General features: G+C 40.2%; 2 protein-coding genes across 6 annotated transcripts in view; both read right to left on the reverse strand.

Moving 5' to 3' along the window:
- The window catches only part of LOC307017499 (myosin-10-like), a 109,365-nt gene extending 108,209 nt beyond the window's left edge, over positions 1 to 1,156 (reverse strand). For all 4 annotated transcript variants that reach the window (XM_079694852.1, XM_079694850.1, XM_079694851.1 and 1 more), the window contains exon 1: positions 1,031 to 1,156. The gene's annotated coding sequence lies outside the window, so the exon portion shown is untranslated. The remainder of the gene's footprint in view (positions 1 to 1,030) is intronic.
- A 1,677-nt stretch (positions 1,157 to 2,833) lies between these two features.
- ddx47 (DEAD (Asp-Glu-Ala-Asp) box polypeptide 47) lies at positions 2,834 to 25,472 on the reverse strand. 2 transcript variants are annotated; one of them, XM_079694858.1, is made up of 14 exons: positions 25,344 to 25,368; positions 23,630 to 23,748; positions 21,994 to 22,188; positions 21,127 to 21,220; positions 18,950 to 19,138; positions 14,448 to 14,519; positions 13,063 to 13,181; positions 12,866 to 12,937; positions 12,639 to 12,755; positions 12,390 to 12,536; positions 9,476 to 9,613; positions 5,541 to 5,611; positions 4,993 to 5,122; positions 2,834 to 3,203 (listed from the first exon to the last, which is right to left on the reverse strand). In XM_079694858.1, exons 1-14 carry the CDS (start codon positions 25,351 to 25,353, stop codon positions 2,988 to 2,990), a joined length of 1,689 nt encoding a protein of 562 aa, XP_079550984.1. In that variant the 5' UTR covers positions 25,354 to 25,368; the 3' UTR covers positions 2,834 to 2,987. The 2 variants fall into 2 exon arrangements, with proteins under 2 accessions (XP_079550984.1, XP_079550985.1); XM_079694859.1 differs by lacking the exon at positions 23,630 to 23,748 and having other exon boundaries at positions 25,344 to 25,472.
- Between the last annotated feature and the right edge of the window lie 1,888 nt (positions 25,473 to 27,360).

Raw genomic sequence — 27,360 nt, forward strand, 5'->3', positions numbered from 1 at the left:
GAGAAAATATTTAACACTAATTGTTTGTATATTTACATTTCTGTAAAAACATTTATTTTTATATTTGAAAATACTTTTTAATAATTTTGTAATATTCAAATGTATTTTAAACATCTTATTTTTTCATTTAAATATATTCATAATAACATTTGTATTATCTTTCTTTTTTTTGTATATTTAAATTATTTTTTCTTTTGTTTGTTTTTGAGTATTTTTACTGCAGAATTTATACTTTGACTTAATCAAATAATCTGATTACTTCTTCCACCTCTGAGTAGAAGTATAAAGAAGTATACAATTGAAATACTAGAACCTGAACATTGTCCTTAAATACAGAACTTGAGTAAATGTAGGCTACTTCATTATGTTCTCCCTGTTCTCACTCAATCTGCACAATGCGCATAGTGCGTAGGCTGTACCGCTATCACGACACATCAAACCCCCTTATATCATAACATCTCGCGGTATTTAAAATAATAAACACATATACCCCGTCGTTAGGATAATAACCACACATCGTGATAACACAGGTGGAGACTGCGCAAGGGCAAGTCCACGATAAACACAATGAATAAACACAAACGTTAACTTTAGATACATAAATACATTGTTTAGCCACAGAAAAATGTACAAATAGAGCTTACTTAACAGCTACTGTAAATAGCTTAACTTATGTTAAGTTTTACGAGTTAGGTGGGATATTATGTGGACCACCTCATATTAAAACAGTGAGTTGTTAACTCACTACGTCACCTAAATAGTGTCAGAATAAAGTTTGTAATAAATATTTTTTTAAAGTGTATTTTCCTCATTTGCCCCGCAGTGAGGCTGTACTCCTGTCCTTGAGGTGGACACAATAATGTTCAAACATTCAACGGCTTCATTTCCCATGTGCACAATAGCTGCAGTGTCGTTTTTGGCAATGCACATCGTAAATCCAAGGCTTCTCCAACAACGCAACATATAATATCCTTAACATGAACACGAAAATGAGGTAAAATGGTGCAGGTAAGTTGCAGGAATGGCTCACCTGGTGTAGTCTGCTGTCCTGTTATGTCCCTGTGCAGCTTTCAGCTCCTCTCCTCTGAATGAGATGCATTTATCGGGGCTTCGGTATGCAGCAGCAGACCTGCCTCCACACTGCCCCCCCTTCGCCCCCCTAAACCCTGCACCGCATATGTATGGACGGCCAACCATGCCATAAAGCCGTGCCATCTTCGTACTGTTTCTGATTGTATGTAAAGCTTATTTGAGCACTAGGAAAAGCGATATATAAATGCAATGTATTATTATTATTATTATTATTATAAAAGCCACTATTTTTTACACGTTTTTTAGTTCAACACCCGTTTTTTTCTGGCGTTTACGGAAGCCAACAGTGCCATAATCACTGTTTTGACCCGTTTTTTTTGTTAAACACCTGTTTTTTTTGCGCTTTTTACAGAACGCCGACAGTGCCTTAATCATCACTATTTTGGCATGTTTTTAAGTTAGAACCCGTTTTTCCAGCGTGTTTTACAGTACGCCAACAGTGCCTTATTCATCACTATTTTCGCACGTTTTTTTGCATTGGTTTACCGTGTTTTCTATTCAAAGTTTTTTTTTGTCGCATTGTAGTGAAATGTTAAAAAACATTTTTTTCCAGTACAAGAAAGAAGAGTTAAGCCAGTAAAGAGCAATACATATTTGAAAGACAAAGCCACTATTTCAACTTGTTTTTGTTAAACCGCAGTTTTTCCTGTGCATTTTCAGCTATTTAAAAAAGCTGCTATTTACTTTGTTATTCTTAGAAAACTTTTTTTCCGCTACAAAAAAGAAAGACGAGTTAAGAATAAAGCCGTACCAAAGCAATGAATACATGAAAAGTTCCTGCCATTGTAAAGGCTGTCGAGACAATTAAACCATGCGTAAACATTTCTAACGAAAGCTCAGTGAAAGCAGGGTTTTCGACAACTACCTGCCGTGGTGCCCTTGAGCAAGTACTGCTTCAGGCCATTGAGGGTTTGGTATATGACTCTTGCTTTAAAATATGTGCCCTCAAAGATCAAGCACTTATTGTAGGTTGGTTTGGATTGAAGCGCCAGCTAATGAAATGCCTTAACGTAATTAAACGGCATGCAAAGCAGATAAATATTGCAACGGTTTATTGCATGCATTTTAAATAGGTAGTAAGGTGTATTATCGCTGCAGAATATTATTTTTTTTACCTCATAGTTCTTCACATATAAATATCAAAAGACAAGTACTCACACAGATCACATAACCCTATTTAAACATGAATATAAAGGGTTAAACCGTACAATGTTTGTTATCTGTAAATGAACTTAGAATCAGTCATGTGTTTGTATATCAATTTGACACAGCTTCATTTTGTATTGTATAATAATTCTCATGTTTAATGTTTGTATTATTGTTTTACATATGTTAAATAAATCTAATCAAATCAAAACTTGCATGACTTAAAACCAGCTCCTTTACATTACGTTGTTCAATTCTTACCTTGAAAACAAATTTTGATTTTTAATTGATTTTATACGTTTTGAAGTGTATTTATCATGTTCTAAGTATTTTTTCAACATTTGAGCTCTAAGTAATATGATTATTTTGTATCTTTTAGTCCCTCCTGTTTTAACTAAGTTATATTCTTGCTTTTTTCTGTATAGATTTAATTAGTTGAATAGTAACTATAAAAAAATATATATGTCGCTTTATCCCGTTCACAATGAATAGACATCATTCCCTTCTCCTGCAGTAACACCGCCCTCTTGTGTCTGAAAGCCGCAACTGCAGTATTTTATACAAAATAATCTCACAATAATACACAACTCTAAAAGTTTTTAACAGAGGGATTTTATTACAAATGGGGAATCTCATAACACGGGAAGCAGGTTGTCTAATTAAATAGCATCCATACTAAATGCTGGGAAACATACCGTGGATGAAGAAAGCGTTGTATTGTTATTTACAGTCTGTTAATGTAGGAGGCTTCAGCGGCCGCCCCCCCTCCAGGCTGCTGCTCCTCTCTTCTTCATGCTTCCTCCTCCATCCCCCCCTCCTCTTCCTCCACCTCCTCCTCCTCGTCCTCTTCCTCCTCCATCCCCTCCTCTCACTTTCTTCCTCACTCCGCTGGCTTGTTCTGTGTCGTCGTTGTCCGGGTCTCCTCCTCTCGGCCGTTTCCTTTTCTCGCCTTGCTCCTTCATTTCCTGAGGAAGACCAGATTCATTTTTCAATTATTATTGTTTGGTGTTTTTTTTTTCTGTATACAAATACATGAATGTACTTACAAATAAACCCACTTTTTGAGATTACAATAAAGATCTAATGTGCATATTTTACTAAAGCAGTTCCCAGAAAAAAAAAATTAAAATCGAATGAATTATCAAAACTGGAAATATGTTTTTGTTGCATTCCTAGTACCAAGGCAATTTCCAACATTTTGTTAAGAATTTGATATTCTATGTAGTTACAAATAAACCCACTTACGATACAATTGCATTATTGCTTTTTAAAAAGTGGTCCCCCCCTCACAACAAAAATCAAAAACTAATTGATTAATCGAGAAAATAATTGAAGGATTAATGAACACTGAAAACAATGTTTAGTTGCAGCCCTAGTACAAAACATCCCATAAACCAGAGGGCGTAGAAGTACTCAGATCGTGTACTTGAGTAAAAGTAGAAGTACTCAGATCTTGTTCTTGAGTAAAAGTAGAAGCACTCTGATCTTGTACTTGAGTAAAAGTAGAAGTACTCAGATCTTGTACTTGAGTAAAAGTAGAAGTACTCAGATCTTGTACTTGAGTAAAAGTAGAAGTACTCAGATCTTGTTCTTGAGTAAAAGTAGAAGTACTCAGATCTTGTACTTGAGTAAAAGTAGAAGTACTCAGATCTTGTTCTTGAGTAAAAGTAGAAGTACTCAGATCTTGTACTTGAGTAAAAGTAGAAGTACTCAGATCTTGTACTTGAGTAAAAGTAGAAGTACTCAGATCTTGTACTTGAGTAAAAGTAGAAGTACTCAGATCTGGTACTTGAGTAAAAGTAGAAATACTCAGGTATTGTACTTGAGTAAAAGTAGAAGTACTCAGATCTTGTACTTGAGTAAAAGTAGAAGTACTCAGATCATGTACTTTAGTAAAAGTAGAAGTACTCAGATCTGGTACTTGAGTAAAAGTAGAAATACTCAGGTCTTGTACTTGAGTAAAAGTAGAAGTACTCAGATCTTGTTCTTGAGTAAAAGTAGAAGTACTCAGATCTTGTACTTGAGTAAAAGTAGAAGTACTCAGATCTTGTTCTTGAGTAAAAGTAGAAGTACTCAGATCTTGTACTTGAGTAAAAGTAGAAGCACTCAGATCTTGTTCTAGAGTAAAAGTAGAAGTACTCAGATCTTGTACTTGAGTAAAAGTAGAAGTACTCAGATCTTGTACTTGAGTAAAAGTAGAAGTACTCAGATCTTGTGCTTGAGTAAAAGTAGAAGTACTCAGATCTTGTTCTTGAGTAAAAGTAGAAGTACTCAGATCTGGTACTTGAGTAAAAGTAGAAATACTCAGATCTTGTTCTTGAGTAAAAGTAGAAGCACTCAGATCTTGTTCTTGAGTAAAAGTAGAAGTACTCAGATCTTGTGCTTGAGTAAAAGTAGAAGTACTCAGATCTTGTTCTTGAGTAAAAGTAGAAGTACTCAGGTCTTGTACTTGAGTAAAAGTAGAAGTACTCGGATCTTGTACTTCAGTAAAAGTAGAAGTACCAGAGTGTAGGAATACTCTGTTACAGTAAAAGTCCTGCAATCAAAATGTTCCTCAAGTAAAAGTAGAAAAGTATTATCATCAAAATCTAGTGAAAGACAGTAAAAGTAGTCATTGTGCAGATTGGTCCATTTCAGAATAATAGATATGATATGTTTTATAATGATTGATCATGAAAGTGTTCTCAAAGCTGGTAAAGGTGCAGCTAGTTTGAATGACTTTGTGCTTGAAGTGATTTCTGAGAGAGGACTCACCAGCCGGGCGAACCTCTGGGCCTCGCTGACCCGCTCCACCAGCATCATCACCTCGTCCTCCTGCGTCGGGAACGCCGGGAGCTTCTTCGCTATCAGGGTCTCGATCCGCTGGAAAAGCTCCACGTCGTATCTAAGATAACAGAAGAGGTCACTTTAGGTAAGGTATTTATTAAGCACTTTCAGACACAGAGGCAATTCAAAGTCATTTACATCAACACTTAATAAGAAGACAACAGAAAGGAACACAATAAATAAACCCAATGGAACAACCGATTCATAAAAGAGATACAGAATAGTTTCAAAACAACATTGTAAATACAGAAGGTGCTAAAACAAGTTAAAAGACTTCTGGGTAAGCAGATGAAAAAAGTAGTGTTTTTTTTCTAACTCAGCGTTGGTGAAGTCTTCAGGTTTTCAGGAAGCTTGTTCCCTTTGTGGGGAGACTGCAAACTAAAAGCAGCGTCTTTACCATTATATTAATACAGGAGCCATCTTTAGCCTTAACACGAGATACTGTAACAAAACACATCTAATTCAAAGTTCCTTACTGAGTGACGAAGGTGATGGACTTCCCGGAGCGCCCGGCTCTGGCTGTCCGTCCCACTCTGTGGATGTAGTCCTGAGGAGACACTCAGCCATCAATATCAAAGGCAAAGGCACGTTTATTCACACAGCACCTTTCAACACAAGGCAACTCAAAGTGCTTTACAAACATGAAAGACATTAAAAGCAGCGAGGAAAAATAAATGTCTTCATCCTGGATTTAAAAGTAGTCAGAGTTGCAGCGGACCGGCAGGTTTCTGGGAGTTTGTATTTTTTTAAATTATTTATTTGGAGCATAATAACTGAACGCTGCTTCTCCCCCAAAAGGTCCCCTATGATACTGTTTTTCACCAATATATCCCAGGTCTCAGATATATCCAGAGCCTGTCTCTGATTGGCTGAAACACCAAACAGATCATTGCAGCATTACCCATAAGCCCCTCTGTTTCAGCCCTTTTTCCAAAGTGCTGATTCTCTGGCCGTTTCTCAATCTCGAGGATTCTGGCGTCCAAGCCGATATTTCAAGGATGCTACGTCATCGAGTGCCGCTCAAGGACTGTTCCAATCTCCAGCATACTTGGAATTCCACTGAGGCCGCGTCCTTGGTTTGGGGGTAATTTCGAGGCTGCACATGGGTAGACTTTGCGTCTTTAAAATCCCCACAATGCTTTGCGCACGGACCAATTTCCCCAAATCTGTGGCGGAGAATGTAAGGCGGGGCCTCTCATATGACGCACACCTGCACACTTGCTAGCCTGTTCCACTCTTTGTTTTCCGAATGCCAGGAAGGATTCTTGCCTCGCTTCTGAAGCAAGTGACTCGGAAGACATGTGCTACCAAGCAAGCGTCCTCGAGATTGAGAAACGGCTTGAGTCTGTTACTTTAGATGAAAATAAGGAGCCCCTCCCCACGCCCTTCTGAGAGACATTTGCTTACAAAGAACTCAATGGTGCTCTAGGAGGAGATTCAGGTGATAAGGGGGGGGGGTTACCTTGGTTGCTGATTGGCTAATGGTTACACAAGACAAAACATCGTTATGACATCATAAAGTGGCCAAAATCTGATCAGCTCATTTTCAGACAGGTTTTTATAGAAATGGATCAAAAAGAGAGAGAATCTTTGTTCCTGAAACTTTCAGAGTCTCTTTCCACAGAGGGGACACATGTTGATGTAGAAGAGACATGAAGAAGAGGGGACACATGTTGATGTAGAAGAGACATGGAGAAGAGGGGACACATGTTGATGTAGAAGAGACATGGAGAAGAGGGGACACATGTTGATGTAGAAGAGACATGAAGAAGAGGGGACACATGTTGATGTAGAAGAGACATGAAGAAGAGGGGACACATGTTGATGTAGAAGAGACATGAAGAAGAGGGGACACATGATGATGTAGAAGAGACATGAAGAAGAGGGGACACATGATGATGTAGAAGAGACATGAAGAAGAGGGGACACATGTTGATGTAGAAGAGACATGAAGAAGAGGGGACACATGTTGATGTAGAAGAGACATGAAGAAGAGGGGACACATGTTGATGAAGAAGAGACATGAAGAAGAGGGGACACATGTTGATGTAGAAGAGACATGGAGAAGAGAGGACACATGTTGATGTAGAAGAGACATGAAGAAGAGGGGACACATGTTGATGTAGAAGAGACATGAAGAAGAGGGGACACATGTTGATGTAGAAGAGACATGAAGAAGAGGGGACACATGTTGATGAAGAAGAGACATGAAGAAGAGGGGACAAATGTTGATGTAGAAGAGACATGAGGAAGAGGGGACACATGTTGATGTAGAAGAGACATGAAGAAGAGGGGACACATGTTGATGTAGAAGAGACATGAGGAAGAGGGGACACATGTTGATGTAGAAGAGACATGGAGAAGAGGGGACACATGTTGATGTAGAAGAGACATGAAGAAGAGGGGACACATGTTGATGAAGAAGAGACATGGAGAAGAGGGGACACATGTTGATGTAGAAGAGACATGAAGAAGAGGGGACACATGTTGATGTAGAAGAGACATGGAGAAGAGGGGACACATGTTGATGTAGAAGAGACATGGAGAAGAGGGGACACATGTTGATGTGGAAGAGACACGAAGAAGAGGGGACACATGTTGATGTAGAAGAGACATGGAGAAGAGGGGACACATGTTGATGTAGAAGAGACATGGAGAAGAGGGGACACATGTTGATGTAGAAGAGACATGAAGAAGAGGGGACACATGTTGATGAAGAAGAGACATGAAGAAGAGGGGACACATGTTGATGTAGAAGAGACATGGAGAAGAGGGGACACATGTTGATGTAGAAGAGACACGGAGAAGAGGGGACACATGTTGATGTAGAAGAGACACGAAGAAGAGGGGACACATGTTGATGTAGAAGAGACACGAAGAAGAGGGGACACATGTTGATGTAGAAGAGACATGAAGAAGAGGGGACACATGTTGATGTAGAAGAGACATGAAGAAGAGGGGACACATGTTGATGTAGAAGAGACATGAAGAAGAGGGGACACATGTTGATGTAGAAGAGACATGAAGAAGAGGGGACCCATGTTGATGTTGAAGAGACATGAAGAAGAGGGGACACATGTTGATGTAGAAGAGACATGAAGAAGAGGGGACACATGTTGATGTAGAAGAGACATGGAGAAGAGGGGACCCATGTTGATGTTGAAGAGACATGAAGAAGAGGGGACACATATTGATGTAGAAGAGACATGGAGAAGAGGGGACACATGTTGATGTAGAAGAGACATGAAGAAGAGGGGACACATGTTGATGGAGAAGAGACATGGAGAAGAGGGGACACATATTGATGTAGAAGAGACATGGAGAAGAGGGGACACATGTTGATGTAGAAGAGACATGAAGAAGAGGGGACACATGTTGATGTAGAAGAGACACGAAGAAGAGGGGACACATGTTGATGTAGAAGAGACATGAAGAAGAGGGGACACATATTGATGTAGAAGAGACATGAAGAAGAGGGGACACATATTGATGTAGAAGAGACATGGAGAAGAGGGGACACATATTGATGTAGAAGAGACATGAAGAAGAGGGGACACATGTTGATGTAGAAGAGACATGAAGAAGAGGGGACACATGTTGATGTTGAAGAGACATGAAGAAGAGGGGACACATATTGATGTAGAAGAGACATGGAGAAGAGGGGACACATATTGATGTAGAAGAGACATGGAGAAGAGGGGACACATGTTGATGTAGAAGAGACATGAAGAAGAGGGGACACATGTTGATGTTGAAGAGACATGAAGAAGAGGGGACACATATTGATGTAGAAGAGACATGGAGAAGAGGGGACACATATTGATGTAGAAGAGACATGAAGAAGAGGGGACACATGTTGATGTAGAAGAGACATGAAGAAGAGGGGACACATGTTGATGTAGAAGAGACATGGAGAAGAGGGGACACATGTTGAAGTAGAAGAGACAGGAAGAAGAGGGGACACATGTTGATGTAGAAGAGACATGAAGAAGAGGGGACACATGTTGATGTAGAAGAGACATGAAGAAGAGGGGACACATGTTGATGTAGAAGAGACATGAAGAAGAGGGTACATATGTTGATGTAGAAGAGACATGAAGAAGAGGGGACACATGTTGATGAAGAAGAGGGGACATATGTTGATGTAGAGGAGACATGAAGAAGAGGGGACACATGTTGATGAAGAAGAGACATGAAGAAGAGGGGACATGTTGATGAAGAAGAGACATGAAGAAGAGGGGACACATGTTGATGTAGAAGAGACATGGAGAAGAGGGGACACATGTTGATGTAGAAGAGACATGGGGAAGAGGGGACACATGTTGATGTAGAAGAGACATGGAGAAGAGGATTTATAATGAAAGGACACCAGCTCCTAACTCATCAGTGTGTGTTCTTCAGATAGTCGTACCTTGGAGTGTGTGGGGATGTCGTAGTTGATGACGCAGTCGACGTGAGGGATGTCGAGACCTCGGGACGCCACGTCGGTCGCCAGCAGCACCGAGCGAGACTTGGACTTGAACTTGTTCAGAGATCCCAGACGTTTGTTCTGAGGGGGAGAACCAGGGAGTGAATAAGGGGTCAAATACACTACTGACATCTTTAAAGGTGGGGTAGGTAAGTTTGAGAAACCGGCTCGAGATACACTTGTTGTTATATTCCATGGAATGCTCTTAACATCCCGATAGCGATGAATATCTGAAGTACTTTGACAAAAAATCCATAAAAAATGTCATCTGTGGAAGCCGTACCAGATTGTTTTCCAATTCGTTGCAGATTGAGAGCTAATTTCAGAAACATGAGGTCACCGTGCTAACACGCTCCCGCTTTCATCACGTAACGCTGACTCTATGTTGCTTGGAGGCTTTTTAGTCAGTGTGTGTTTGATTGTCAAACTCATGATAAGCTACACAGCGTTCCCATTAGAAGAAATGGGTGCCGGTCAACGTGTCCAGGAAGCGTTTAAAATGAAGGAATCACGGTGAAATATCATCTGTGTGTTTGTTCTTGAGCTAGAAAACAGTTGATTGGAAGGATATATAAATAAGACATAATGAAGACATGTACTGTGTGTCCTGAAGAGTGTAGTGGTGGGCAATGTGAGTGCATATGGGTCGGCAGTGGTCCCATGCCTTTCAGTTTCTTGTAGTTAAAGGTGGGGTAGGTAAGTTTGAGAAACCGGCTCGAGATACACTTGTTATTATATTCCATGGAATGCTCTTAACATCCCGATAGCAATGAATATCTGAAGTGCTTTGACAACAAATCCATAAAGAAATATCATCTGTGGAAGCCGTGGCGCTGTAAAAAGCACGACCAATCATCTGAGCCGGCCCGGCTAAAGTAACTGGATGGCCTACCCACCTGTCAGCCTTCCATCTGTGCACAAACTTATCTCGTGCCCTCATTGGTCATGTGCGCGTTCGTGTGTGTTGGAGGAGGGGCTCTGTGAGGAAGTGGCAGATTTCTTCCGGCTGTGTATTTTCAAATTCTAGCGCACTCGAGCTGGTTTCTCCAAAATTACCTACCCCACCTTTAATAAGATAAGAAGTACTTTATTGATCCCAATTTGAGACGTTTTTGCATTGGAGCAGCATAAAAAGACCCGGCATTGGACAATACAAATTAAAAGACCAGAAATAAACATTCCAAAATGTACACATCTCACAAAGGACACAAAATACACACCACTATGCACCAATGTGGTTCCTCACAGGGTAGGAAGTGAAGCTAAACAAGGTTCCTAACAGAGGGAAATAGTACCCAAGTGTCCACCTTGATAAGAGCTTTATCTGATTCTATTTACATGAAGACAGACTCGGGCACTCACGACATCCTCTGCAACATTTAGCTTATTGTATTCAGTTGTGTTTTATTGTTTTTATGTCTTTATATATATTTATGTTGCTCTGTTGGAGGAGCCTGGGACTTCAGATGTTCATTACCATATCTACACTGAAGCTGCTGTGCATCTTTGAAAGCTGTTGGAATTCTCTAGATGGGAAAGAACTATTCGATAAGCAACCTCAGAGTGTGAGAGTGAGTGAGTGTGTGTGTGAGTGAGTGAGTGAGTGAGTGAGTGTGTGTGTCAGTGCCAATTTTGGCAGCTATTTTTGATTTAGTCTTTATACGAAAATGGTTTATTAGTTTTAGTCACATTTTAGTCCTTTTAATCCTTCATAGTTTTAGTCGAGGAAAAATCATTACATTTTAGTCAAGATGTTTTCTCTCTTTAAACTAATTCAGTTGGGCAAACACAGGTATCTGAAACTGGAATCAAGGTGACTTATCAAGTGTTGAAATTCCTAAAGCAACATTTCACTCTCTTAACACTTTACTTGTGTAATATCTAGGGATGGGTATCATTCAGGTTTTTAACGGTACTACTACTCTTAAAAATCAATGTGCACGTCGCTGCAGCGTGTCTGTTAGGCCCCGCCCCCGCAAACACAGAGAGTTGGGCCCCGCCCCCCGCACACAGAGAGAGAGAGTTGGGCCCCGCCCCCCGCACACAGAGAGAGAGAGTTGGGCCCTGCCCCCCGCACACACACAGAGAGAGAGAGTTAGGCCCCGCCCCGCACACACACAGAGAGTTAGGCCCTGCCCCCCCGCACACAGAGAGAGAGAGTTAGACCCCGCCCCCGCACACACAGAGAGAGAGTTAGGCCCTGCCCCCCACACACACACACAGAGAGAGAGAGAGTTAGGCCCCGCCCCACACACACACAGAGAGAGAGTTGGGCCCCGCCCCCCGCACTCACAGAGAGAGAGAGTTAGGCCCCGCCCCACACACACACAGAGAGAGTTAGGCCCTGCCCCCCACACACACACAGAGAGAGAGAGTTGGGCCCCGCCCCCCGCACTCACAGAGAGAGAGAGTTAGGCCCCGCCCCCCGCACAGAGAGAGAGAGAGTTAGGCCCCGCCCCCCGCACACACAGAGAGAGAGAGTTAGGCCCCGCCCCCCGCACACACAGAGAGAGAGAGATCGCTCTCCTGGAGTGAAGAGAGCAGATATAATGATATTGCAAGTTATTAACGTAACTTGCATTTTGACAGACAAGACGGGCATTTGGGGGAAAATACCCTGCATTTTGAATGTCCGATAGTCCAACATTAACACCTTTGTCCCGTCTCGTCAACGAACAATAAATATACATTTAGTTAGTTTTTATTATCAAGAATCTATTTTTAGCTCGTCATCGTCTCGCCTTAGTCAAAAAGGACGTTGACGAACATTTTTCGTCATAGTTTTTGTTGACGAAATTAACACTGGCATGTGTGTGTGTGTGTGTGTGTGTGTGTGTGTATGTGTGTGTGTCTCTACCTGACTCATCTGGCCGTGGAGAGGGATGGCAGTGATGCCGAGGTTCCTCAACAACAGCGCCACCCGCTGGGCGTTGTTACACGTGCTGCAGAAAATCATAAAGGAGTTTCCTGCCAGCTCGTTCAGAATGGACACCAGGTAACAGTCCTGCAACCAACACACACACAAAGTGTCAATCTCCAGCATTATACGTGATGCACACAGGAAGAGGTATTTGAAACATTGCAGCGTGTGAATAACGAGCCCTACCTTGTACTTGGATGGTATGAAGATGTAGTACTGCTGCAGTTTATCTACGGTGGAGTATTTGGTGGACACGGCACACTTCACAGGATCCTTCAGAGCGGCTCTCTGGAGCTTCTGGACCTGGAACCAAAGTTGAGAAACATTCACAGCAAGAGAAAAGGCTCTGGTGCCACTTCATGTATTCCAGAAGGACTAAGAACATGCAGAGAGAACAGAGGAGTGTTTCCTACCTTCTTGGTCATGGTGGCAGAGAACAGGTAGGTGTGCCTCTCTCTGGGAATCACCTTCAAGATCTTATCCACCTGAGATTCAGAGTCAGATATTTAATTCATGTTGCTGCAACGTTCAGTTAAATACGCACACAGGACACAAACGGTTAACTAACATCCACCGTTGTTACAATTCTGCCGAGTTCATTTCTACCCACCTCGGTCTCAAAGTCCATGTTGAGGATTCTGTCGGCTTCGTCCATCACCAGGAACTTCAGCGCTCTCAGAGAGAAACCCTTCGTGTTCTCCATGTGGTCGATCAGCCGCCCGGGCGTGGCTGTGGAAACATTACATTCACTTCATCACCACAATGCGGGAAACAACTAAAACAACATATAATGCCAACAAGATTGGTTCAGCACGAGCAGATACACACACACGCTGAAATATATTATATTACATGTCACTTGTTAGACGCTTACAATACTGTGGGAAATCCCTACAGGAGCAGTTTGGGGTGAAGTGTCTCAGGGACACAACGACATGCTGACTGCAGTGGGGTTTGAACCTGATCCGAACACCAACGCGCCACACGCCTCCATATATTAAACGACGTACGGTTTTAATATAAAGATACAAATATTTTCCATTCAGACTTTGGAATGAACGTTTATCATGACATACGCAACATATCGTATGACGCCACACTAGGGCTGCACGATATAAAGAACTGACATGGTGATCTTTTTTCCCCTGCGATATGAACAAATACAGGAATTTAATAAAATAAAATAAGTCCGCAAACCATCCTTTCTTGAACTTTAATGCTAAACAATTGGTATTTTTTAAACTATATTTAACCGGATGAAGGATTTTAGTCTGGACGTTTGGATCTGAAGTTATCAGAGCAACAAGCTGAGCTAGCTCGGTTAGCAGCGCCGAACTGGAGAAACACACGAAACTACTTTATTCAGTGTTTTGACCTTTAATCACGGGGTCCGTTTACTTTGGAGATTTGATTGTGATTGGTGGATTGCTGTCACTCACTCAAGTACCCCTGACATGAGTTTTCCTTTTGTAGCAAGCAGCAAAATAATTGTAACATGACGTGTTTGAGTTAATTTGCCTACTTAATATCGCACGTCCTAAAACATTTTTATTTTTTTAAATGACGCAGCCCAACGCCACACCCTAAAAATAAAAAATAAAAAAACTTGTTGATGGAAATATATTCTATGACTTTTTTTCAAATTTTTACAAATCAGGTTATTGACTATAATAGTGTTTAGAATTGTACATGTTCAGTGAGTAGTAAATGTAATTCACGCTGTTGTTAGATTGATGCATTCTTTTAACTTTTGGACTTCACAAGCACTCTGGACTTATTGGAAATATTTGGACCTCGTAAGTGGGAACCAATCCTACGCAGACACCTTTGGAACCTAATTAAATGCAGAGAGGAAAATAAGAAAGCTGCGCAGCATTGAAATGTTAAAATCAGTATTATGAATGAATCTTCAAAATATTTGATACACCCCTAAATGGACAGTTTGTGACAAATGTGCAAAAATATCTGAATAAAATTGATCTCAAAAGTTCTTACCGATAACAATGTGTGGTTTTTTGGCCAGCACCAGAGACTGGGACATCATATCGATTCCTCCGACTATGACGGCTGCAACACAGATAACATACAGATCATTATTAAGATACAGAGTCACATGATCACAAAGGTATCCCAACTGTAGCTGTGAACATGACAGGATGTGTGATTACCTAGAAGAGCATTTGAGATTTAGAGAAAAAGTCCAAATTTAGAGATATTGAGAAAAAGTCCAAATTCAGAGATTTTGAGAAAAAGTCCAAATTTAGGAATTTTGAGAAAAAGTTAGAAATTTGAGAAAAAAATTCCAAATTCAGAGATTTTGAGAAAAAGTCCGAATTTTGGCGATTTTGAGAAAAAGTTAGAATTTTTAGAAAAAATCTGAATCTTTAGAAAAAATATGATGTTGGAGAAAAAGTCAGAATGTTGTGATTTTTGAGAAAAAGTCAGAATGTGGAGAAAAAGTCAGAATTTTGTGATTTTGAGGAAATAATCCGAATGTTGAGATTTTTTAGAAAAAGTCAGGATTTTGAGAAAAAGTCAGAATTTAGAGATTTTTGAGAAAAAGACAGAATTTTGAGAAAAAGACAGAATATGACAAGCATGCTCATTTCTGACGTGGAGCTAATCTGAAGTAAACATTGAATACTGCTTTCTATTCCTCCATCTTGTGAGTGTGGAACTCCCTCTCTTGGATATCAGCATGTGAAGGACACTGTTCAGGAACTAGTTGATGCTCTGTATGTGATGACTACTTCCATTCTGGAGAGGATCACAGATACATGGATCCTGAGGTTGAAGCTCAAGCCGGGGACCAGGGAGAGTTTTCTAACAGTAGTAGTAGTAGTAGTTGTATGAGTAGTTGTATGAGTCTTAGTGATGTTAGTAGTATAAGTTGGAGTTAGGGGTGGGCGATATGACGATATATATAGTCTCCACGATATGCCTTTCCAGACATATCATATCTATCGTGATACAGAGAGTCACTCTGTCATAGAATGTGAGTGCTGCGAGTGCACGAGGGTAGTGCCATGACGGCCATGAGGTCATTGCCCCTCGGTCTGTGAAAATAATTGTACGTCCTACGGCCACCATGGCCTGCGTGCCCCTGATACTGTTAACATCTGGAAGTTGCTTTAAAAGCGACAGAACAGTGGTTTCTGAACTGCGTTATGCTGCGTTCACAACGGACGTGAATATTCTCATCCTAACCGCTGGAGTTTCACCACGGCTGTCAGCTGTGTTTACTCCTGTCATTCAAACAGGACGCGCTGGAGAGGGGGCGGGGCTTATATCCATGTAAATACTGTGGTGGAAACCAACTACGACAAAATGAACCTATTTTACCGAGATTTAATTGTAACACACGTTTCAAAATGATGCCGAAGTAACTAAATACTGATAACGGTTAGTAACCAAGCTGTCTATTCAGGATTCAGACAGTGTTGCACTTCATTTATTGTCTTGGTTGATTCTGTTGGCTTATATTTGATCAATAAGGTATTTATATTGTTTTTCCCTTTTGAAACAGATGTTCAGTTATGTTAAAGTCTTTGATTGCACTTCAAGTCTAAAGTTTACATTTGAATTGTTTGGCACTGACTTTTCCTCATTGATGTTTAAAGACCCTGTGAAGTGTGCACCTGTGCATGACCTGTTATGCTAATACGTATAGTAATGACCAAAACTGTCCATTGGAACCCATATCAAAAGATGTTGGAATAGCAACGAATTTGACGAGTTTTGAATTTTCCGGGGAAATCTGCTGTCGACCTTCGCCTTCGTGGGCGTGGCTTGCGATCTACTGCGTGACGTCACGAGATGGACGCCGCTGCACTGTTTACATTCACCACTGTTCATTTTTTCTCTTTTTCAAAGTCGAATTTCTCAACGTTTTTGAGCTAGTATTTTCCTGGAAAGTGTGTCGGAGTCGACTGGAAGTGATTGGCAATCGAGAAAACCTGACAATGGAGGCGACAGTGAAGAAAGAGGGATGAAAAACACAGGGGAAACGATGCATTGCCGCTGGCTGTAGTAATGTCAAGTCTGCCGAAGTGGCGATGTTTCTGTTCCCAAAAGATGAAGGTGAGCCTGGCTGGGGTCATTGTTTCGTAGATTATTTGATTGATCATGATAAATAAAGGCCACTGGTCGATTCGAGAGAGAGAGAAAGAGAGACTGACAGAGTTACAGGGTTGTTGTTAGCATCTGGTGCTAGCTCGGAGCTAACGGAGATTAGCTGTTTCAACAATAAGGAGAGAGAGAGTGCTCTCCTGTGGGACTGAGAGAGATAACGTCAGCTCAGGGAGGTAAACTGTAGCCTAAGTTATCTCAGTGGGTTTGGTCATCTATGTAAACTAATATTTCCATCTATGTAATATTAGTTGTATAAAATAGGTTAAGAAATCCTTCCAATGTTTTTTGATTATTGAAATATATGTTTCATATGAGTGTTGAGAGCTGTATCCATAAATCTCTTAATGTTGCCCTCAAAGTGCACCAGATTGATCACTTTCCTCATCTATCCTGTCCGAAAAGCTGTCCAAATCAATCATTTCTCTCACTAGTATCACTTTCCAGAGTCTCCGCCATGTTTACAATCGCAACTGGGTACATCTTGTGACGTCACAGCCACTATCGTCTGCAACCTCCGTTAGGCTCAGACGGCAAAATTAATAATTCATTAATTCTGAATTATTAAAAATTATTTTAGCCATGAACAGGCACAATGATATGTAAGGAATGAAACTGCCATTTCATTTTGGTGCAAAAACATGCACTTCACTGGGCCTTTAATGTTTAACTTAGTTATGTTTTACTCTCCTTTTCATGTTCATTGATGTTACATCACTGCTAGTGCTACCTAAAACAGAAAGTTAATTTTTATACTGAGAAACTGTGCCTTGAATATTTTATTTTATTTAGCAAGAGAGTGCACTTTACTTGGTGAAGAAACCAGTGTTAACGTTTGTTGTGTAGGGTGTAGGCCTATACTTGAACACTGAGGAAGCCATATCAAAGTTCCTGTTGAATTGTTCACTCAGGGATTCATCGCAGAATTAAAACCAGCTTGAAATGCTATTTTGGTCTGTTACTCCTTTTTATTTTAGTTTCTGTTACCTTGTAGGTGGTTATACAGTACTTTTAAGTAACTTGAAAAATAACCATAATAACCAACATGAAAAAATATTGTGAAAAATATCGTCTATCGTGATACTGCTTGAAACATATCGTGATATTATCTTTTTCAATATCGCCCACCCCTAGTTTGAGTAGTAGTAGTAGTTGTACTAGTCGTTGTATTAGTAGTAGGGATGGGAACGATTAATCGAATATTCGAAATTATTCAGGTATTCGAATATGAGAATATGAGTTATGAATATTTGTATTGTAATTTTTTATTTATTTATTTTTTGGGAGGGGTGCCTAAGTTGATTACATATGATCAAATGGAATAATTCAATGTATAGGACAGTGCCATAGAGTCAGAATACCTTTATTAGTCCCACAGAGGGGAAATGTGCAGCGTTACAGCAGGAAAGAGCCACAGACAGCTTAGTGTTGCATATCTGAAATGCGTTAAAGTACTAAGTTACAATATAATAAACCAACAACACAACAATATGCTAAAAAAGTAGTAAGTTTTAATATAATAAACAATATGCTAAAAAAAAAAGAAGATAAAAACTAAAAAAAGTCACATAATTTTCTAAAATACAGATCAAAAACAAATCAAATCAAATCATGTAGCAGTTCTTAGGATTTAGCAGCCCGGTATATATTACAGTTATATTAGTTATTAAAGATGGCATATGTATATAAAGTATATATTGCACATAAAGCACATAATGCACATAGTTTGACGGTAAGTGTGTTAGATCTAAAGGTGTGTTTTGTCCGCTCACCGGTCCCTCACAGCGGGCAGAGCTGCAGGCGCTGATCTCTCTCTCTCGCGTCCGGTTATACTTCACTCGCGTTTATGTCCAAATCCATCAGAAAACCACATTATGTTTTAAGCATGAAAGCTGTAGGCCTATAGCTGTCTACTGCTCAAACTGTGATCACCAGTTCAATACATTTGACTAATTCGACTTTGTTTCTATACTTATTTGAACATGTATTTATTTATTTTTCAAAATGTAATTTAAAAAAAGAAATGGTTTTTATAGGATATGTACATTTCGGTTAACCTTTTTTTGGGGGTCGAATATTCGAATATACATTTGCTTTCAAATTCCCATCGCTAGTAAGTAGTAGCTGTAGTAGTATAAGAAGTTGTAGTAGTAATAGTATTAGTTGTATGAGTGGTAGTGGTGTTAGTAGTATAAGTTGGAGCATGTGAAGGACACTGTTCAGGAACTAGTTGATGCTCTGTATGTGATGACTACTTCCATTCTTGAGAGGATCACAGATACATGGATCCTGAGATTGAAGCTCAAGCCGGGGACCAGGGAGAGTTTTCTAACACATTGCAAACCAGATCACTTTTAATTAACACGTACCACATTTCACGCCGATGCTGGAGCCCAGGGCCTCGAACTGCTCTGCGATCTGGAAGGCCAGCTCCCTGGTGGGGGTGAGGACGAGGGTGTGCAGCCTCTGGGGGGAGGACAGCAGGGACTGCAGGATGGGCAAAGCAAACGCGCCCGTCTTACCGGAGCCGGTCTCTGCCAGGCCGATGATGTCCCTCCCTGCAGAGAAAAATATAAATACATTAAAAAAAATCCGGAAAATTATACCAGGCCCGGGAAATACTTGGAGCAAGCTGGAGAATCCAAAATGAAGTTTAAGATATGAATCGCCTTTTTTACGCGAGCAGGACAAAGGCATTTTGATTAGGGATGTCCCGATCACCTTTTTTTGCTCCCGATCCGATTCCGATCATTTGATTTTGACAATTTGCAGATACCGATTTTTCCCGATCCGATCTTTATGCAATGTATTAAGAGGATTTTTTTTTTAAAGGAGCATTCAAGTTGTCCCTTAAGGTTATTTTTTTATTTAAATTGGATATTCTATCCAACATGGATATAGCTTCTTTCCTTCACAGCAGCATTGGATCAGTTCAGTTGTGCAGCATTGGATCAAAACAAAATAAAGCTTTTCAGTACTCGTTAGCTTACTGCTACAATTAGACACTGCGCCCTGCCCACTGTGTTGCCAGATTTGAGAGGAATAAGCAGGTCTATGAAAACAAGCCCCAAAGAAGCAACACATACATGATGTTCTGTCATTTGAAACAAAAACTAAGGCCCCAGGATGACTTTAAGACTTGAACATGAGATGTCTTTTTTGTTTAGTAACATTGAATAAAAAAAAAAAAATTGTAATCCCGATCCCCGATTACGATCTTTTGAAAATCACGTGATCTGCTCCGATCCCCGATCACGTAATCGGATCGGGACATCTCTAATTTTGATGAACTCACTTATTGCACATTCCCCATAGGCAATTCAAAGTGCTTTACAAAAATGAAAGACATTAAGAAACATATTTAAAAACCCTCATTTAAAAGCAAAGGTACATGAATGAAAGTGACCGTGCAGTGTGAGACACACATCTGAAATGTTTAGCTCTGACTCTCAATCATCGCTAACTTTTTAGCAGAAATGGTTTTCCCTTTCTTTCTACTTTCTTGTTGAACTTGTCCTTTAGTTATTTCAACTGTTTCACGCTAAACAAACATCCCTTTGGAAAATCCTAATCTGACCCCACGGTACCTTTTAGTTTTCGCCGAAACTATTCCTCTTTTTTAAATGCACATTAGTTCAGTTTAAGTTGTCTTTACATGTACATGTTATCACAGTATTTTATCGTATACAGTATTTCATTTTACGCTGTGGTTCAACTTATACATATTTGCCTGATTCCTGCAACTGTCTTACACATGACATCTCATTAGTTTGACACTTTAACCCAAAGCGACTGACAGACACTTAATGCTGGAAGCCAGAACTCTTTTTGGAAGAGTTCGTGTTGGGAAGTTCCTCTGCTTCGGTGCAGGAGTCGTCGAAACTACATTTTCAGATGCATTGGACATTTGAATTGCATACTTGTGTGTTGGAAAAAGGACAATTATTAAATGTTGCTTTCTTTTGATTTGTTTGAGTTTTGTATGTTTTTCTTGTTTATTGGTTTAAGTCATTTGGTTTTGGAGTGTTTCTTATTTTTATGAGTTGTGTTTTGTATGAATTAAAAAATGTGTGCATAAAGAAAGACTGGAAGTGTCTTGCCGGGGGACACAGAGGCATGCTGATTGCAGAGGGGATTGAACCAGTGCTCCGAAGATCAGCGCACTAACACACTGAGCCACAGCTTCCCTATAACTCCAATAACATATTTTGCACTATATTCATTCAATATGTCCTTTACGTGTTCTGTTGCATTGAGTGTGCATATGACCAATGAGAGAAACATGGCTCTGGTAGTAGGTTGCATCTGTTAGAGCGGACTAGACTGGGGTTTTTTTTGTTTTGAAGATATGGAAGTTATTGTTGCCCTAGTGTGGTGTGGGTATAACAGAATACATGAGGCCCAGAAAGAGACTTACACTTTTACTGAAGTTGAATATTGAAATTGAATTATTTTTACTTGCAGTGGATTATCTAAAAAAATAGTATTCTATATTACTTTGACTGAAGTAAAGGATCTGAGTACTCCATCACTGCGGATCACTCACCCTGCAGCGCTAGAGGAACAGCTTCTATCTGAATCTTCGTCGGGGTTTTCCATCCCAGCTGATCACACGCCTCACAGAGAACCTCAGTGACTCCCTGTGGACGAAAATGACCCGGATTCAGACCCATGGTTACAAAATGACACCATCATCCCACACCAGGGATATTTCACACAGTACAATACACACACATGACCTATACTCAGTAGGTCTGAAAACATCTACATAAGTACATATACATTACAAACACATTTTTTTAAATAAATGTACCTTTTTGTGTACTTAAGTACTGTTCTTGAGTATATGTACTTGTTACTTCCACAACATTCGATAATGCACCGTACAAAAGTATAGCATCATCACACAGGAGCAGAGCTGTAAAGTAACTAAGTACATTTACTCAAGTACATTTTGAGAGACTTGTACTTTACTTGGGTATTTCCATGTTGTGCTGCTTTGTACTTCTCCTCCACTACAGTTCAGAGGTAAATGGTGTACTTTTCCTCCATTACATGTATTTAATACCTTTAGTTACTTTACAGATCTGGATGAATGATGTGAAATCTAATCAAGTGTTAAATCAGACTTTAGTTCCACCTGGAGTAAATCCACAAGCTACCCTGCAGTATACAAAGTCATTCAGACTAGCTGCACCTTTACCAGCTTTGAGAACACTTTCATGATCAATCATTATAAAACATATCATATATATTATTCTGAAATGGACCAATACCCTGGTACTTCTACTTTTTCCACCTCTGCAGATCCCATGATTAAAGAGACGATGAGGCTAGCTTAGCGTAGCTAGCTAACTGCTATGCTGCGGTTTGTTTTTGTTCCGTACATTCTCCTTCCAGTGTAAAAACGTACCAAATCTTTGAATGTTTTCAGTGCTACTTCTATTTCTGCGACCTCGGGCTGACTGTTATCCTCTTCACTGCCCGAATCATCGGGTTTTTCTTCTGTTTTGGGCTTCACGTTTTCCTCAACTGCGTCCGCCATGCTGGATGCCAAACGTGTCGTCAGGTCCATACTGCGCAGAAGCGGAAACAAACTGAAGCCGCACTGCATGGCGGGAATTGTTGTTTTTAATGCATCAGCGTTGTATATACATCAAAAGTACTATACAACTGTTATATACTGTGCTCCTAAGTACTTTTTTGGATTACGTTTTTTCAAATCTATTTATGTTGACACCGTTTTTGTTATTGTATATTATTATTATTATTATTATTATTATTATTATTATTATTATTATTATTATTTTTACTCTTTTATTCAAAGAAATACATGCAAAACATTGACATCAAGGGTACATAAGTACGTTTACAGAGAAAAAAAGTAAAATAATATATATATAAAGAGATGGTGATCAAAACCAAAAAATTATTCATATATAATAATACCTGTTATTTGTATAGCACACTTTAAAAACAACGTCATCTCAAGATGCTTAACAAATTAATGAGAGTAGAGTTAAAAACATACAAAAAAACATATATATATTTTTCCCTCCTTTATTTAAGGAATTATTTATGTACATCAAACATCATATATACACATAAAACATTGACATCATGGGTACAGGGGTTTGGTTTACAAACATGTCACCTTTTTCACATCTTGTGTTTGCAGGTATGTTTAAACAGCGCAGAGGCTGTCGGCTGTTACACTCACTAGTGAATGTGAGATGGAGGAATGGCCTCGGCTCTGACAAACTCCATAAACAGTGAATTGAAAACATATTTGAAGTTTATCAGGAAGATGCATACATCAAGACACTTGGGAGAGACAAAATGGTGAGGATGTCAGATGTCAGAAGGCCAGACTGGGGACTCATTCCTGCACCACTCTATATCCAGAAACACAGGAAGCCCCTCCTTTTGTGTTTTCACACTGTGGTTTTTATTCAATAACTTTGTTCTGCTTGTTTTTAGCTGCATGTCTATTTCTATTTTATTGAAAATAATCCCTGTGTGTGTTCCTGTTCGGTTGATAAGGCTGGTTATGTAACAAAGGCTGCAAAAAAAACAGCTGCAGACACGTGAGGGACGTTGAAAGTGAAAGTAGGAAGTCAGACTGCCAGACTCCATTTTACACTTCCACGGAGCAGGACAAAGAAAACAGGGTGAGTGTTAAAACTATATGTATAAAAGAATGGGTTATCGAAAACATATATTTCCTAGAGTCCAAGGTGACTTTTTCAAATGCTGTAAACTTTTTCATTTCCTGGTTTCTGATTCAGTAACATAACAGGAAACCGCCCAGTAAAGTCAAGATGGAGAGCGGCCTGTCTGCAGTCTGACTGATTTGTTGAATTTAAACCAACGTTTTTCATTATAATTGTGTGTGTGTGTGTGTGTGTGTGTGTGTGTGTGTGTGTGTGTGTGTGTGTGTGTGTGTGTGTGTGCGTGCGTGCGTGCGTGCGTGCGTGCGTGCATGCGTGCGTGCGTGCGTGCGTGCGTGCGTGTGTGTGTGTGTGTGTGTGTGTGTGTGTGTGTGTTACTGGTTTATCTCTCAGACTGGAGAAGATGAGTGAGGAAGGGGACAGATCTCCGGTCCCCAGCTGTCTGTCTCTGAAGAGTGACCGGTCTAAAGGCTTTAATCCAGACTTCAGTAATGAACCTGGACCCTCAGACACAAAGTAAGAGTTTCTACTGTAATCTGACCTGAAGAGGATTCGGTTTTTATATCATCTGATCATCTGATAAATAAACTCAGTGGAGTACAGTAACAAAGTTTAATGTAACTCTGGCTCCTTGGCATCATCAGAGATAGTAAATGATCTTCTAGTGAAATCATCCTCTCACTCTACATGTTGGACTTTGTGTTAAAGAAAGCTAATCAAATACAAACATGTAAAACCTTTCACTCTCAAATGAACTGAAACAGCAGAAACCCTCAAGCACGACTGAAAGTTCAGAACAAGTCCACACATGTTTAATCTGGTAAACAGAGTGAAGTCAAAATCTGCTCTCCAGGGAGGTGCACAGACATTTTGGGGGGCAGGGGCTCAAGTGAGAAAAAGGGCACATCCCATAATCATTTATAAAAAAAAATGTAAAACTAAAAGTTAAATATAGTTGCACATCTCTGGCTTACCGACCAATTAATTGTAATACCCTCACACTCACGCAAATGTTTAATACTCAACATAGTTCTACAAAATAATCAGTTAACACAGAGACAATAGTCTTCTTTAGTAATCACTACGCACAAGAGCAGACATCAGCAAAGGAAACTGCCTCAATGTGCATGTGTTCTATGCTACTAGTTCATTGCTATAATAATTAGTTTATTTTAGCACAACATTAAGTCCTTTGAATTATTGTTGTGGTATTAAAATAAATAACACTTGAAAATCAACAAAAATCTTCACACAAAACTGAAAAAGGCTGTTCTCTACATAAATACGCAAACCAACCTACACTCCAAACTACAAGTAGGCCTAAGTTTAGTAACAACAATTACACTTAGTGTATTCTGCTCTCCTACTCATTTAATTGGACAAAACGATGCAAAAATATTTATTAAGAACATGCAAAAATACTGCAACTTTACTGAAATTATTTAACAATGTCTTGAAATCCGAAATTAAATATTTTGTTAATAACTTCTTTTGTTACTAACTTTCTTTGTATCTTGTATCTTTCTTTGCACTTGGAAGTTGTTAAATATGTTTTTGTGTCTTCACTTGCTGTCTCTCCTTCCTCCCTTACAGCAGCCACCTTCTGGGGGCCATGTCCCTGTAGATGTTTATTACTTCACTGTGGATAACAGGAATGTCCTTCTCAATAGCGAGGAGGAGGAGATCAGAAAGCCTCTCTTCTGTACTTTGGCTTCTGAGTGTGTCTTTTACACACCGGCAGCTTAGTCATTTGTTCATCACCACTCACCTTCAAAATAAACCAAGTAAAGCCGACATAATGTGGGACAGTAAAGTGGGAGGTGCTGCTACCTGTCTGTCTGAAGGGACTGCCGATGTCCGCACCGCTGTGCGCATTTATTCATAAGATGTTTAATAACAGTAATAACCTGTGAGCTTGTTTTGTTTAGCATCAATAATAATAGATTTATTTTGTAAGCGCTTTTACAGGTGCTCAAAGTCGCTTTACAGAGATAGTGAAAAGAAAAGAACAACAAATACATATAGTTGAAGTTAGCAGATACAACTTGTTTTTTTTAAAAGTATAGAGTCAATAAAAAAAACTGCATTGTACCTGGCAACATGAATGAAGTAAAGATGCGAAGGTCATGTCCAATCACGAGCTGTGTCGACCCAGCCTCCTGAAGACCCAGCCTCGCAGTCCGCGGAAATGAGACGGTCTACGGAGCATGTCCTTGTACGTCACCGGCAGTTACCCCTACATTTTGCCGCCCCCGTCACCTAGCAACCAGCTGCAGTCACAAGTGCCGGTCATAATTTCTGACACTAGGCAAAATATTTTCAAACTGTTTTCAAACTGTTTTCAAAACTGTTTTCAAAACTGTTCAATATTGAGTCAGATCTAGCTGTACTTATTTTGGTGTTATGTTTAAATTATTTTCCCGAGGTCGCAACAGGCTCCCGTGAAGAGGGCTTCATTCTCCCCGCGCATCTGGATAAATTGCGCAGTCTGCTCCTCCTTGCTCCCTATCAAAACAAAATTGTTGCAGTAAGATTTGTATAACAAAAGCAGTTAAATAAAAAAATTGGCTTTATAATGAATCCCAACAATATGAAAACCAAACAGGGTTTAGAAATATTTTCACTTCATATTATTTTATGTATGTAATATAAAGAAGACATCTCCAATTGCCCGTATATTTAAATACACAAATTAAATAGGTTTACTTTTCTTTCATGTCGTTTACTATTTGGGTGAGTACATTTAAAAACGAATCCAGCTGAAACCGTTGTAGCCGTTGATGGGACGTTACAAGCCATATCTTTTTTTTAAAACTCATTCGTCACCGTCACCCGTTGCATCCTAGACCGCGGAGTGTACATCAGATGTATCCTCTAAATCTGGGGAAAGAAGGCTGCATTTGCGGGCCGCATTCGGAGGAGTCTTGTCTTTTTTTTAAATTGGGACAGCCTTCGTTTGGCGGAAGTGACGTATGCGGTCTCCTACGGAGCCCTGGAGGGTTCATAGAGAGAAAAATAAATAAAACGTGGCCACGTTTTACTAAAGCGTGCGCACGAGTTACTAAAGCGTGCGCACGAGTTAATAAAGCGTGGCCTCGTTTTGTGTGTGTGCGCGCGCACGTGTGTGTGTTTGTGTGGGGGGCGTTTGGGTGGGGGGCGGCATTTGTTTATGATAGTATCGTTCGTTCCGGTGTACTCCGGCAGGACTATCACATCGAGATTAAGATTAAACGAATTTCTTTCATTTGGGAATACACATATAACTATGGAGAACCAGATTTGTGTAAATTACTGTTCGTGGTCATTTGAAAACAAATGCCGGTGGTGTCGGACACACACAAACACACCGAGCACGCACACAGAGCGGAGCTGAGCGTGCACACACACACACACACACACACACACACACACACACACACACACACACACACACACACACACACCATGCGCCCCGGTGACAGGACATCTCCTTCATAAAACGAGGCGGAATACTCTGGTAGTTCGATGTGTGTAGAGGTGTGTGTGGTTAAACGTAGCAGCCTCGATCTCTATTCAGCGGTTCTAATGAAGGGAAACACAATGAAGTAAACAGTAAAAGGCACAGCTCTTTGCAGCTGGTGCTGCTCTTCTCAGATTCTGCTGAGTTACACGTTACTGCCTCCAGAGCCCTGTACTACGGAGCCAGTTCAACAGACCCTGGATATGTTCGATTTACCCGGCTTAACTAGCCCTAACAAACGCAATGTCGATAAGCGGTCCTGCGAAGCTGGTTATCAACTCAGTAAATCAACCAGGGTTTCTCTGACCGGCTGAGAGCGCGTTCACGTGAAAGGGACGGGGTTAGCAACATTTGACCAATCACAAACATGGAGACGCGTGCTGACAGCGCAGTGTCATACTTCATGAATGAATAGTGTAAATAGCGAATCCTGCTTCGTAGCACAGGCCACTGGTACCGCAGAGATTTCATAAAGTGAAGGAGGTTTTCCTTCTATAAAACAGCTGTGGGCAGCATATACTGTGAGTCACGGACAGGAATCCCTCAATATAAATAAAACAAGGCCAAGCTTTATTAACTCGTGCGCACGCTTTATTAAATCGTGCGCACG

Source organism: Notothenia rossii, assembly GCF_949606895.1.
Source record: "Notothenia rossii genome assembly, contig: SUPER_8_unloc_1, whole genome shotgun sequence".
Taxonomy (NCBI): domain Eukaryota; kingdom Metazoa; phylum Chordata; class Actinopteri; order Perciformes; family Nototheniidae; genus Notothenia; species Notothenia rossii.

What these genes read in the sequence shown, in the direction of transcription:
- ddx47 (XM_079694858.1), bottom strand. An exon ending in CCAGTCTGAGAGATAAACCA is followed by an intron (nt 22,189 to 23,629) that starts GTAACACACACA and finishes CCCGCCATGCAG; the next exon opens with TGCGGCTTCAGTTTGTTTCC. An exon ending in TCCATCACCTTCGTCACTCA is followed by an intron (nt 5,123 to 5,540) that starts GTAAGGAACTTT and finishes CTGTTATCTTAG; the next exon opens with ATACGACGTGGAGCTTTTCC.